Below are 13,235 nucleotides of genomic sequence, written 5' to 3'. Positions count from 1 at the left end.
ACACACACACAACACACACACACACACACACACACACACACACACACAACATCAACTATGCACAGATAACATATGTAAATATACAGTACATAGAAATGAAAGATTGTTTATTGTTTTATTTTAATTGTATTTAAGAAATATCCAAGAAAACCTAACCTAACCAATGTAAGAGCAAGAAAAACTGTTGCACACTATGCCTTCCTGCGGTTGTTGTGTAATACAGATAATGGCATGCATGACGGGCCGTGTCATAAGTGTGAATTTAAGCGACATATTCAGTTCATATGAATTAATTTGCATGAATACAATATGTTTTACAGGAACATGTTGGTATGAAAGTGAGCAGCTGAAATGTCAGTCTAACAGCATGTGCCTTTTGTTGCATGTGTTTTTGTAGTAGAATTTATGTTTTTATCAGAGCCGTGCAGGAGAAAGGGGTGTGACAAATGTAAGAGAACACCTTAAAGGAAAACAACATCTTCCTCGCACAGAACCTCTCACAATCAAAACATGCAAAAGCAAATAGCGTCTTGTTTCACACAGCATGACCTCAGTAAATCACACATTGTGAGATCTCTCTCTTAGTCTGAGCGTTTGTCTGCTGCCGGTCCCACAGGACAACAGCAATAGAGTGAGGCAGCTTGAGTTCTAAGAGACATGGCTTTGATCACAGGCAGACCTGCGTTCAGGAGGCTGTCAGCTTTGCTATGTTTGGGATCCTGCATCAGGCTGGCTGAAGAGGGGCTCAGGCGATGATCAAAGCCGGGGTTAAGTCTCTAATGGAGTTGTCAGTCGAGCTAATCTTTCCCCACCTCTCCCCTGCCAAACCTTTTAACTCCCCACCAGCAGCATATGCGTTTCTCTGCCATTTTCTCTCTTCCTCTATCGCTCTCTCTTTCTCTGTCACTCCGTTTACCGCCGTCATTCTCCTTCCTCTTCCTGTCCATCTTCACTCTATTCCAGCTAAGCAGCACCAACGATCTCTCCTGTTTTTTTCTCCTGCTCTCTCTACCTTTGTTTCTATTTCATCTTTCCTTGCTTTCTTGCTTGTTTGTTTTCTTCCTTCCTTCCTTCCTTTTCCCCTTCCGTCTGTCTTTCTGCCATCACTCTATCAAGCCTACCTTCCCACATGGAACCTGCCTTTTCTTGCTTCCTTTTGTTGCTTCTTGTTCCTTTTTTCCCTTCTTTCTGCCATCAATTCCTTCTTCTCTCACTTTCTTTTTGTCTGTCCATCTTTTCATTCTGTCTTTTTGCAATCATTCCCTCCCTCCCCTTTCTTTCTTTCTTTCTTTCTTTCTTTCTTTCTTTCTTTCTTTCTTTCTTTCTTTCTGCCATCAATTCCTTCCTCTCTCACTTTCTTTTTCTCTGTCCTTCTTTTCATTGTCTTTCTGCAATCACTCCCTCCCCTTTCTTTCTTTCTTTCTTATCACTCCCTCCCCTTTCTTTCTTTCTTTCTTTCTTTCTTTCTTTTTTCTGCCATTGCTGTTTCTTTCTTTCTGCCATCCCGTTCTCACTTTCTTTTAATTTTCCTTCCTTCCTTCAATCATTCCTGCCTACCTGCAGGCGCTGTCACAGCACAGCCTGACCATATCTACTCCTGTCATGGTCCTCACCATGTGAATCTTTTTTTTTCTTTTTCAGTAATGGTTAAGTGCACTATTGTCTCCCTCCTCCCTCACAGCACACAGAAAAAGGCTCTTGTCATGAGACGACCGTCTGAGCAGAGCCCAGGGCATGTGGTTAGTCCGCGTCTGGATGAGGCTTCAGCCTCTGCTGTTTTCATTAGGGAGGTTTGTGAGGTGGGTCTGTCTGTGTGGAGAAACTAATGAAGGGACACTGAAACACCAGCAGGTACCACACAGCCGTCATGAGTGGCCAGACCCGGGGCATGCTGTCCGTCCATGCCAGAAAGATCCAAACAGAAGGAAGAAATGAGCTCAGGTGTCGTGACTCGTTCAGAGAGAGAGAAAGTAGAACAAACAGCTTGACACCACACATACATACGGCTACAAAACACAGGCCTTATTGTCTGCCTGTTCTAAGCTATGTGATCTTTAATCTCTGTCTGGGTTTTACATACATGTCCAATTACTGCACTTTTGTCTCATTCTATGAATTGCAACCCTCTCAGACTTCTCGGAGTGCAATTGCACGTAAACCAGTATGATTGTCTGTAACCACATTGCATGTTACAAGACAAAATGTGAAAGGCAAATTAACTAAGGAATAAAGGTACTTTCGCTCACAGAAGTAATCAAGCATTCCGTGATCACCTAGAAAGGCCACGTTGTTCGTCAGTGTCTTGATTGCGTTGTAATTGGTGGGCTTGGGGAGGTGGTCTTATAGTACATTTCAGTATGGATTGTGAGATTACATCAGTGTAATGAGAACAAATTTCATAACATTTAGTGAAAAGTTAAGTGCTGAGAAAGACTGGAAATGTCAAACATTATGTGTTAAATACCCATTAACATACTTGAGCCTCGTTTTTGCGCTTTCGCTTGTAAAATGAGCAAAATGTCCAAAGAGCTGTCTTTGGGTTGGTGTCCAAGCTGAATAAACCAAACCTAATTGGGCACATTATGGATTTCTCTGCACCAAAAAGGTCTCAAATACCTGGAAAACACATTCTCATTAATTTTAATGGTAGTTTCATTGTACATAGTACACAGATACTGGAATAGCAGTCAATATAAGTGCATAATGGTGTCATTATGGCATAGACTTAAACAAATTTGAATATCTTCTTTCCTGCACTCCTTTTCTCTTGGAGAGAATTGATTGACTGAAGTATTCGTACATATTCTGTGTGAGGCTACATTTCCTGAACTCAATAACCTTCTTTGTGTGTTCTTCTTTGACTGAAACGTCAAAGTACTTGGAGTTATCTCATGAAGAATCAGGCTTTAAATTTGAGTTTCGCTTTCCAGAGAGAACCACAAAGTTATCTTCACAGATTAGAGTAGTTGCCTTGTACCGAAATCCCCACAGCTAAAGATTCTATATGTGTGGGGTGTACACGTGTGTGTGTGTATTTGCATAAGAAGACTCAAAGGAGGGTGCAAAGCACCTACCAACGCACTCACTGGAGCTGCTCATGCTGTGCACGCAACCTAAAACACACAGTGACTTCTGGTGATGACGACAGCAAAAAAACGTGTGCAATATGCAATGCACTTCAGGCTGGGTTTTTAAGTATTTTTAAAAAAGCAATCAACTAAACTGAACATATTTAGATCCTAACATGGATCCTTTTAACTTCCCTAATCAGTATTTTTGTCTTGTTCTCCATCCTTACACCAGCAGAAATTTACTTGAGTAGCAAAATATTAAGACTTATTTTCAGAAAATATATATTAAAATACTTTTTTTTTTGTTCTTGCCCCACAAAAATATTAAGGAGCACAAACGTTTTCAATATTATTAATAATAAAAAGAATAATAATTAATATTAATAAAATGATTCTTGAGTACCAAATCAGCATATAATAATAATTTCTGAAGCATCATGTGACACTAAAGACTGGAGTAATGGCTGCTAAAAATTCAGCCTTGCCTTCTCAGAAATAAATTACATTTTAAAATATATTAAAATAGAAAATCATTATTTTAATGATCCCCATCTACCTATAGGAATATGACACCTATCTAAGCATTCATATATAAGGTCCCTCAGTATTATCAGCAGTTTTCGCATTGCTTAATAGCTAAGTACCCTCCTCCATCTCCAGCTCCTCCTCTGTCAGTCAGGATTCAGCCTTCTGATTATCCTTTGTATCAGACTAATTCTAAAATGTGTACATAAAATTATTGAACTTTAACAATATCTGCAATACATTTATGTTGGTTCTGTTCCGTTTACCTGGGGGGTGGGGGGTATCGCTGCTCTCCCTGCTCTCATCCATGCTAGGCTGCATGGATGCACAGGGAGTTCTTGCCCAGAACGGAACCATACCGCCAATCCAAACTGTATGCTAATTGTCAATCATCTTTGATGATAGTGGTCCTGGCAGAATTATTTTCTGTTGCTCTAACAGACATAAAAGTGGTATTGGTACAATTCTCAAATTTACAGAAATTATACTGCTCCATGTCATGATTGGGAATTCAGAATCTATTATTTCAGAAAGTCATGTGATGGTGTTGTGCAATTATTTGTGTGTAACCTCCTGAACCAGGAAAACACCTATAACACCTATATCTTTATAATAATAGACGGATAAAAACTGAATGATGATTTCAGCATTTTTTGACTAAAACTACCATGTCAGTTCTTCAAGCATTCATACATGCTTTGCTTTCCTTAGTGAGTCAATGTGCGACAGGCCCGGTGCTTGCACTGCGGGGATAAGGACCCATCTCACACTGTATCACACATATCGTCTGACAGCCATCTCTGGCCTATAAACCCCTCTCTCCCTCAGCTCAGCTTTTTTTTTTTTACCCTCTGTCACAGCTCTCAGGCAATACATGGGATTACGTTCTAGTGTTTGAGTTTGCGTTTTTCCGAGTGAGTGTGTGTGTGTGTGTGTGTGAGAGAGAGCCACATGCTGACCTCATGCATAACAAGGAGAATGCTTTTGATTAAGTAATTTCCTGATTTGAGAGTATAATTGAACACCATGCAGAATCTGCATTTGCAGCCTCGACAAACAATTCAGAAAGGGCAGAAGTTCATTTGTCCTGTGTCCCAGATATTTAAGATCAATTTTCTCACCACAGACTAGAGAAAGTGTTTTGTAGTTTTGTTTTTCAGCATTTCCTACAACACTTTTTGTCTCTGTTTATTTCCAGAGGCTCCTATACTCTCACATCCAAAGATGCACTTTCTGAGCTCTTCTACTTTCCATAACTTTCCGTGATAGACTATGCTTTTTCCCTTCTGAATTTGCATCATGTTCCGCACTTTTCTATTATATTTTAAAAGAAAATGGACATTATTTGTTGTGCCAGCTTTATAGATAGAAATATCTGTAGATGTATATATCTATCTATGACATTCTGTTCTGTTTTCAATTAATCTTCAAAGTTTAGCTGATTCATGAAGGATCTAACAAGTATATGATTTAATACAATTATTGAAACATATTGATATTATAGATAAGTAGAATTCCATTTCCAGAAGAAATTATCAGCTTCAAAGTTTTAATATAAGCTTGCCTCAGGTTTTAGGATTTGGTTCTATTTTAAATTAAATGCCAGAACCTTTTTCATGACACTCGTTGTGTTTTGTTTTCTGTTGAGTGTATATTATTTATAATGCAAATAAATAAACAAATAAATAAATAAAAATGTAAGAATGATCACAATTAAGTATGTAAATATTGTCATTATAGTATCGTGGTTACATTTTGAATGTACATTCTATTTAAGTTTAAGGGAGTTTTCCAAGCTTAAAAAAAAAGCTTAAAAGTATGAAGTTAAAATAAAATTAAAATTGAGAAATACAGAGAACATCTTAAGTAGTACCTGTCCTGTAGTGTAGGTGTTGTGTAGCAGAAGCATAGCTACACAACATAGAAAATGTGCTTTAAACCTCTTTGTCAACACAGTCTTTTGCAATATAGGCTTTAATGCAGAAATATAACATACTGAAGTGAACTACTCATCCATTGTTTGAAAAAAGACATCTGTCGGGCTTAATGCAAATTACACACACAGAGCACATTAACTGTACATTTTTTTTGTTGTTGTTTTTTCCCCCACTTTGTTCTTTGGGTTCAGTGTAGTTTCAAGTTAAGCAATGTTCTGGAACTTAGCCACTGAATTAGACACACTACCTCTTTACAAAACACCCCTGAAAGATATAGCAAAATGATTGACAGATAGAAAGCACCTCAAAGTCTTGTGATTGGCTGAACAGTGGCCTCATTTGTCACTCACAGGACCTTAAATTATTATTTGAATGTAAATGTGCTGTAATTCAGATTTCACATCATTCAAATTTTGTCCATAGAGTCTATATCTTGAATGGTATAAGCTGAATGCACTGCAGAAACAATAATAACAATAGAACAATAGACAGTTGCTAGTGAAGTTTTTATTAAATATATTTTTATTGCAGTCAGCCAAAAGCCAGATAGTGTATAATAAATATTTATTTTTAATATAATTTTTGATATGCTAAAATTATTATTGTTTTCTTATATTGAAGTTTAAAAAGATGTCAGTATGTTTTTTTTTTTTTTATATTTCTTTATTTAATTTCTTATTTTTCCACATAGAAATGAATGGGTTATTTTAGTAATCACTTTGTGTTCTTACAATATTCTCCACTTATTACGGTATACATGAAAATAAAATGCCTTATATAATAATATTTCAAAATATTCTAGTTTCAGTTTACACGGAACAACTAGAATGATATTTGACTGTGGCACAGACACATAACAAATAACAAATAGACAAATAGCACCATAGGCGATAGGAAAAATGTCAGATTCCCAACACAATAAGTGTGTGTGTGATGTCAGTTTAGCTGAATCTAGGTCTTATAAAAGGGTGAGAGATAATCCTGCTGGGTCTTCTCACATGCGCACAGGGAGTAGTGCACTTGTGGTTCCTCCTTCTTAGCCCACCCCTACTGTATATGAAGGGATACTGCTCAATGCAGAGTGGAATGAATTTGGAACATCCATCTATCACGGTGATGGAGGAGAGAGAATGACAGGTGTGCGCATAGCTGGAGGCCAGTGGAGATAACAGTAAGGGCACAAAAGGTTGTTTCCCTGAAAAAATGATCCACTGAGAATAGCTTATCACTTTTGTAGTGCACACACACACATCTGGCTGGAAGCAGTCAATTAGATAATGTCACACGCTTCTCGCTGTCATGTAATACTCATACGTAACATATTTTTATTTTTAATCTGCTGAACTATTATTCACATGTGCAATGTCAAGAAGTCTGCATTTTCTTGCTCCTGAACTGATTATTAATGTAATTTATCATGTTTTAGCATTGAGAACATTTCGGTGATGATCAATATTTACTGATATTGCCTATACAAGTCAGCTCATTGTTACAGTCAACAATGTGTCCTATTCTGAGGCTTTTGTTTACGATGAAACATTCTTAAAGAAATAACACCCAAAAATGAAAATTTGCTTAAACATGACTCACCCTCAGGCCATCCATGATGTAGATGAGTTCTTCTTAAGAACAGATTTGGAGAAATATAGTATTACATCACTTGCTCACTAATGCATCCTCTGAAGTGAAAGGGTGTCGTCAGAATGTGAGTTCAAACAGCTGATAAAAACATCATAATAAACTGCAAGTAATCCACATGACTCCTGTCCATCAATTAACATCTTGTGAAGTGAAGAGCTGTCTGTTAAAAAAAAATAAAAAATCCATCATTACAAGTTTAACTTACAAACATCTGCTTCCAGCTGAAAAAGTCGTCTCATGTGAATCAGGAGAGAAATATGCACAGAACAACCACCATTTACAAGTGAAAACAGCCCAACACAGAGTTTAAATAAATATGTTGGTAGATTTTGAAGCGAGAGGACGACAGTAAATGGACATTTTTTTTACTGGAGGAATCATTATTATGGATTATAATTCTGGTATTTAAACCAGAATCGATGGTTTAAAGTTAAAGTGCCTTAATGTTGGATTTGTTTCTTACAAACATGCAGCTTTTCACTTCACAAGGTGTTAATTGATGGAGTGGACTCGTGGGGATTACTTGTTGATTATTGTGAAGTTTTTATCAGCTGTTTGGACTCTCATTCTCATGGCACTCATTCACTGCAGAGAATCCATTGGTGAGCGAGTGATGTAATGCTAAATTTAGATTTATTTTTTCCTAATACTTTTGAATCTCAGTGTGATGCCATGAAGCTCTCAACATTCTGCTTTAATGGTAATTGAAGCATGATTGTAGAAATAAATGGGGGTTTCGACTCCCTCTAGCATCCTCCTGAGCAGCATTCATGAGTTCTTTTTTTCTTCCTGAAGGGTTTCTCCCTTATTTGTAAAAAAAAGTTAATTATTTTGGGCGCCGCATGCATGCTTCAGTGGACCAACAAGAATCATGGACAGGAATATTTGCTGCTCTTCCCTTTTCCTCCTCCTTTCTGTCTTTACCTGTGTCTTCTGTACCAAATCCAAACCCTCTCTTAGAGTAGAATATGCATATGCGCAAATGACTGCCTGCGATTTTCCCCTCTCAAGAGTGAGTGCATTAGAGCACAGATGAAGAGTTGTGAAAAACAGCACGTCAATTACAGTCATTTTGAGTGCAGAGGTAGACAAAAGCTGACAGACGACATATTTGTGTGCATGTGCAAAGCGCCAGTGCGTTGTACATTGATACAGAGGTTGTGCAGTGGATTTTTATTAAGAGCTCTTGATGATTATCTGTTCCTATGAGGGTGTGCATGATACATGCTTTTGATGAAGAAAATGACTGTGCCCACACGCCCATTTTGGTGGCTCACGACTCTAGCTACTGCCCAGAAACCTGGTGTGTTTTTGATTCTGCTTTGTTTGGCTTCACTTAGCTGAAATATGGAGACCCTCATGAATGTGCCAGCTAAATAAAGAGAAACTATATGCATAATCTTAGTCAAAGCATTGTGTAATTATAGTGATAGTTTCCTAAAGCCTAAACGCATGGCCTCAAGTGGCCTATTGCTTTAATAACTAAACATAAATGATGTATTGTGTATATTATAATGAATAAATATTTATAATTAATTACAAAGTTCTTTGTCCTATTTATAATACATCAATAAATAAATACATAAATATTCTACCAAAAATGAGTGGTTTGTAAAATGATTTCTTATGTTTTTGAAAGAAGTAAATATTTTGCTCACTAATTTATTTAAAAATATATACATATGTGTGTGTGTATATATATATATATATATATATATATACACACATACAGTTAAAACAGTAATATTGTGAAATAATATTACAATTTAAAATAACCGTTTTCTATTTTAAAATGTAATTTATTCCTGTGATGGCAAAGCTGAATTTTCAGCAGTCATTAATCCAGTCTTTAGAATCACATGATCCTTCATGCTCATCCAATCAGATTTGAGTCTGAACTATTTGTTTTAATATCACTAATTTAGAATAAATTGGCTGGGATACAATTTTAACATCCAATAAATTACCAGACATCATCTTTAAAGGCTGTGCTTGCAATTTAAATAAAATTTTGTCAATATGTAAATACTGTTTTTCCTCTACAGCTACGCAAATCAGTCCCTCAGAGCTGCAAGATGTCTTCCAGGAAACCTCCTCTAACATCTTTCAGATCAATGCTAACGGTGAGTTTAAAAAGCCTCCAAATATTCGGAACTTGGATGGCATAAGGTATGAGTCGTGAGGTGAAAGTGACAAATTTAAAAACAGAAGTTTCTGTCTGTTCTTTTCAGTGGTAACACTAGAGAAGAACCTTCAATCGCTGGGAACATCCAGAGACACAGCAGAGCTACGGCAGAGTTTGTAAGTCAACACACACACACACACAAACGTAAACATAAGATTGCATGCTAAAGGTGATTAGACCTTGACACCTATATAAAAAAATAACTCCCAGGACCTTTTTATTGCAGTAGAGAAAAGCAGATTTGTGCTATTATGATTTCATGATATTCACTCACTGGCCTTCAGTGGTTTTAATAGCTTCCCTTTTGCTGACTCTCTATAGAGTGCTTTGAAACTGACCAACATCTGAGTGCTCACTCTCACTGTTTCATCGCCTACCGCCCAACATGTATTGATTACTCATCTGACTTTTGTAATCAGGATGCCACAATTACTAAATTTCTTTCAGATGACAAAGTAGCTTGTCTGAAATTGCTGTTGTTTGAAATGCATTACACAATCTGTGTCCAGTGGCGGATCATCAATCATATCAACCATTTTTTGTTAATGAAAGCACTGAAAACCTAATACAGTCTAGTGTGTGTGCGGTTGTTTTTATTTCCCTTGAAGAATCGCCATCCCTAGGGCGCAACATGAATCTATTGTTAGCTATAAAGCCTTGGGCAGATTGGCTGCTTAAAACCAAATGAGATAAGCAGCAATGTCTTTCTACTGCTACATACTCTGCTGTTCTTTGTGGAGTGACTGCACGCTAGACAATAAAGAATTATGAGCTAAAATTATATCACAAACTGCATAACCGTGTAACATTTCCCTTGTGTACTGCTACAGTCTTGTCTTGTAGGGAATTGTATGAAGTGTAGGTTTATTGCAGACAGCTAGTCTCAAGCACACCTGAGTCATTAGCTGATGTGAAAAGTCTAGTGTGGAAAATATCTGATTATCTGGGATATATCTGATCTGATATATATATTATCCACTTCATTAGCGTCTGCATGTAACAAAGTTGCACCTGCTTCTCTCGCTTTTTCTTTGCATCTCTCACTTTTTCAGTCTTTTGAACTCTCCATTAGGGATGGATGCCAACATTTTGGTGACACATTTTAATTTTAAAATAAATTACTTTTTATTATAAAAATATACTTAAATATTCAAATATTGGTGTATGAACATTCACCATTAATTACAATGATTCAAAGGAGCAGTTAATCAAAAAAAGGTGTTTCAATCCTGACTTTTTTTCCTCTGTAGAACACAAAAAGTGGATTTTAAAGAATTGTGCTGTTCGCTTATTTCCATGCAGTTACAAAGAATGGAAAGCAAGGCTTTCTAGCTTTAAAAAGACACAAAAACAACATAAAAGTCTAATAAAAGTAGTTTGTATGAGTCATGTGCTATATTCCAAGTTTTCTGAAGCCATATGATACAAAGTGATCGTTATTCACTGTAAATCTTGACTTCCGTTCTAGCTGTGTTTGGAATGTTCATAAGGGAAGCAAATAATGCCAGGATTTTCATTTTTGGGTGAACTATTCGTTTGTCTCATCATGAGCGATGTGTTAAGGAGGATACATATAGCACAATAACACTTCTCTCATAAGTCAACGGAAGTCCATAAATATCAACATGAGCAAACCAGCTACAGTGAGTGTATATTTTAAATATCATACTTACTGTAGCTCATGCTTTTCACATTTATCCGTATTTTTTATTTATTTTTTTTCCTTTGCTGTCTCTTAGTTGACCTTGAATGTGCTTCCCTACGTGCCAGGTTTAATCCTGCTGCTCCAAACAGGGCACTTGACAGCAACCCCCTCTCTTGCTCTCTCTGTCGCTCGCTCTCTGACTCTACCCATTTTCTTACACTTTCTGCCCTCTGCTGCACCCCAGTCATGATTCTATTACAGCCAGTTTCCACGGAAACCTCGCAGTTCCAGGGTCATACCTCCCAGATGGCGATATGTCGCCCAAAGGCCCTGGCAGACTGCCCCCCTCCCCACCCCCCAAAACTTCCTCACACACACACATATACAAACATTTGCGCACCCTACAATGTCACAGGCAAGCCAAGATATGGACTGCCAGTGCGCTAAAAATGTACTGACACAGAGTGGACTTCAGAGACTGGCAATAGAAGAGAAAGACTGTTTTGTGTGCTTTGTGGGTATTTTGTTGTGTGACTTAATCTATAAATGTTCTTAATAACCTGCAGAAATGCAATGATGTCTTAGAAGCTCTCAAGTGAGGCTGCAACCACGGTTAAAACAAATATTAATCTGTAATGATGCCTGTCAATCAAACAGAGCACAGATCACGGTTTCCACAATATTAAACACCTCAACTGTATTCAACATTGGTAATAATAAGAAATGTTTCTTGAGCACCAAATTAGCAAATTAAAATTTTTGGAGGATCATATGACCCTGAAGACTGGATTAATGGCTGCTAAAAAAATCAGCTGTGCCATCACATGAATAAATTACATATTACAATTTATTAAAATGAATGTTATTTAAAATTTTAATAATATTTCAACTATATTTCATTACTGGTCCTACTGTAACTTTGAATAAATAAATGCGGCCTTAGTAAGCACTTCTTTCAAAAGCATTACATTCTTACTAAGCCCAACCCCAAGTGAGAATTTGGCATGTAATCAAAAAAGTAAAGCATAAGTCAATGTAATAAAAATAATAATAAATACAAAATAAATCAATAATCATAAAGCATAATACATTTTATTTGGAATATTAAAAAGAGATTACAACTTACAACTCTAAGTGTTTGTACACGTGCGGTGCATCGTATTCCAGTGAAAAATCACTTGGTTAATTAAATTCGACCCATCTTTGTAATCATAGAAACACACACGCAGCTAAACTAAGTGGATTAATCGTTCACACCCTTTGTTTGTCATTGTGCTCGTTAGAGCATTACACATTCCGCTCTGCTGCGTACAGGGCTTCTGAGAGACACTCTTTGTCTTTGGAGTGGAGGACACACTGTACTGTCCGTCCTCGTCTCTGCTGAGGATTCTGTAGACAGAAGGTGAGCCTTATGCTAAGCCTGTAAGGACCAAAATTACATTCAGGTAGTTGGTGGTATTGAAAAGGTGCTTTGAATGTTCACCCAAAAATGAAAATGATGGCATTATTTAACCTCTGTGACTTTCCTTCTTTTGTAGACCACTAATGGAGATGTAGCATGGCATGTTTTATAAATTTTATATGCAACCATGAACGAGATTTCTTGAGAGCTACAGCAAATTAGAAACTTTTCAGTAATGACTTACGTTTCAGTGTTCTTTCTCACACAAAGCTATCGTATGGCTTCAGAAGCTTCGGGTGCATGAGTTGTTTGGCTACTTTTTTGGATACAGTTGAATACAGTTTCTGGAGCTTCACAGCCTCTAGTCACAATTCACAGATTTTCATTTTATGGAAAAGAGCAGCACCATTCAAAAGCTTCCTCTTTTGTGTTCAAAGGAAGAAAGAAAGTCATATAGGTTCAAAACAGCATGATGACCAGAATTTTCTTTTTTGGGTACACAGTGGCAGTCAATTATTCCTAACTTATTGATTCACCCTATTTCTTCATTTTTCTCTCCAGTTTTCCTTTCTAAAAAATCCTACCGCTTATATACTTTTGGAAAGTCTTCCAGTTTTATGGAACTGTACACACCAGCCACTAAGCAGGTGACTATAATTACACAGAAAATCCACACAATTAGTTTAATTTGACATTTTTGTGAATTCATTGATTATTAGCTTTTCATCACCTCACAAACCCCCTGCAGTTCTTATAGGAACCCTAGTTTGGGAAACCTTGACGTAATGTAATGCGTTGATTGAGTTAGGTCAAAAGTAATCTAAAAGTT

General features: G+C 37.0%; 1 protein-coding gene across 3 annotated transcripts in view; it reads left to right on the top strand.

Moving 5' to 3' along the window:
- Positions 1–13,235, top strand: part of tsnare1 (T-SNARE Domain Containing 1) — a 139,884-nt gene that overhangs the window by 33,383 nt on the left and 93,266 nt on the right. For all 3 annotated transcript variants that reach the window (XM_016475270.1, XM_016475269.1, XM_016475271.1), the window contains exons 3-4: positions 9,220–9,297; positions 9,406–9,475. In XM_016475270.1, coding sequence (XP_016330756.1) covers positions 9,220–9,297; positions 9,406–9,475 — 148 coding nt within the window. The remainder of the gene's footprint in view (positions 1–9,219; positions 9,298–9,405; positions 9,476–13,235) is intronic.

This window comes from Sinocyclocheilus anshuiensis, unplaced genomic scaffold (genome assembly GCF_001515605.1).
Source record: "Sinocyclocheilus anshuiensis isolate Anshui unplaced genomic scaffold, SAMN03320099.WGS_v1.1 scaffold2170, whole genome shotgun sequence".
Taxonomy (NCBI): domain Eukaryota; kingdom Metazoa; phylum Chordata; class Actinopteri; order Cypriniformes; family Cyprinidae; genus Sinocyclocheilus; species Sinocyclocheilus anshuiensis.
The sequence above is the reverse complement of the archived record's forward strand: the minus strand, read 5'-3'. Positions and strand labels throughout refer to the sequence as shown.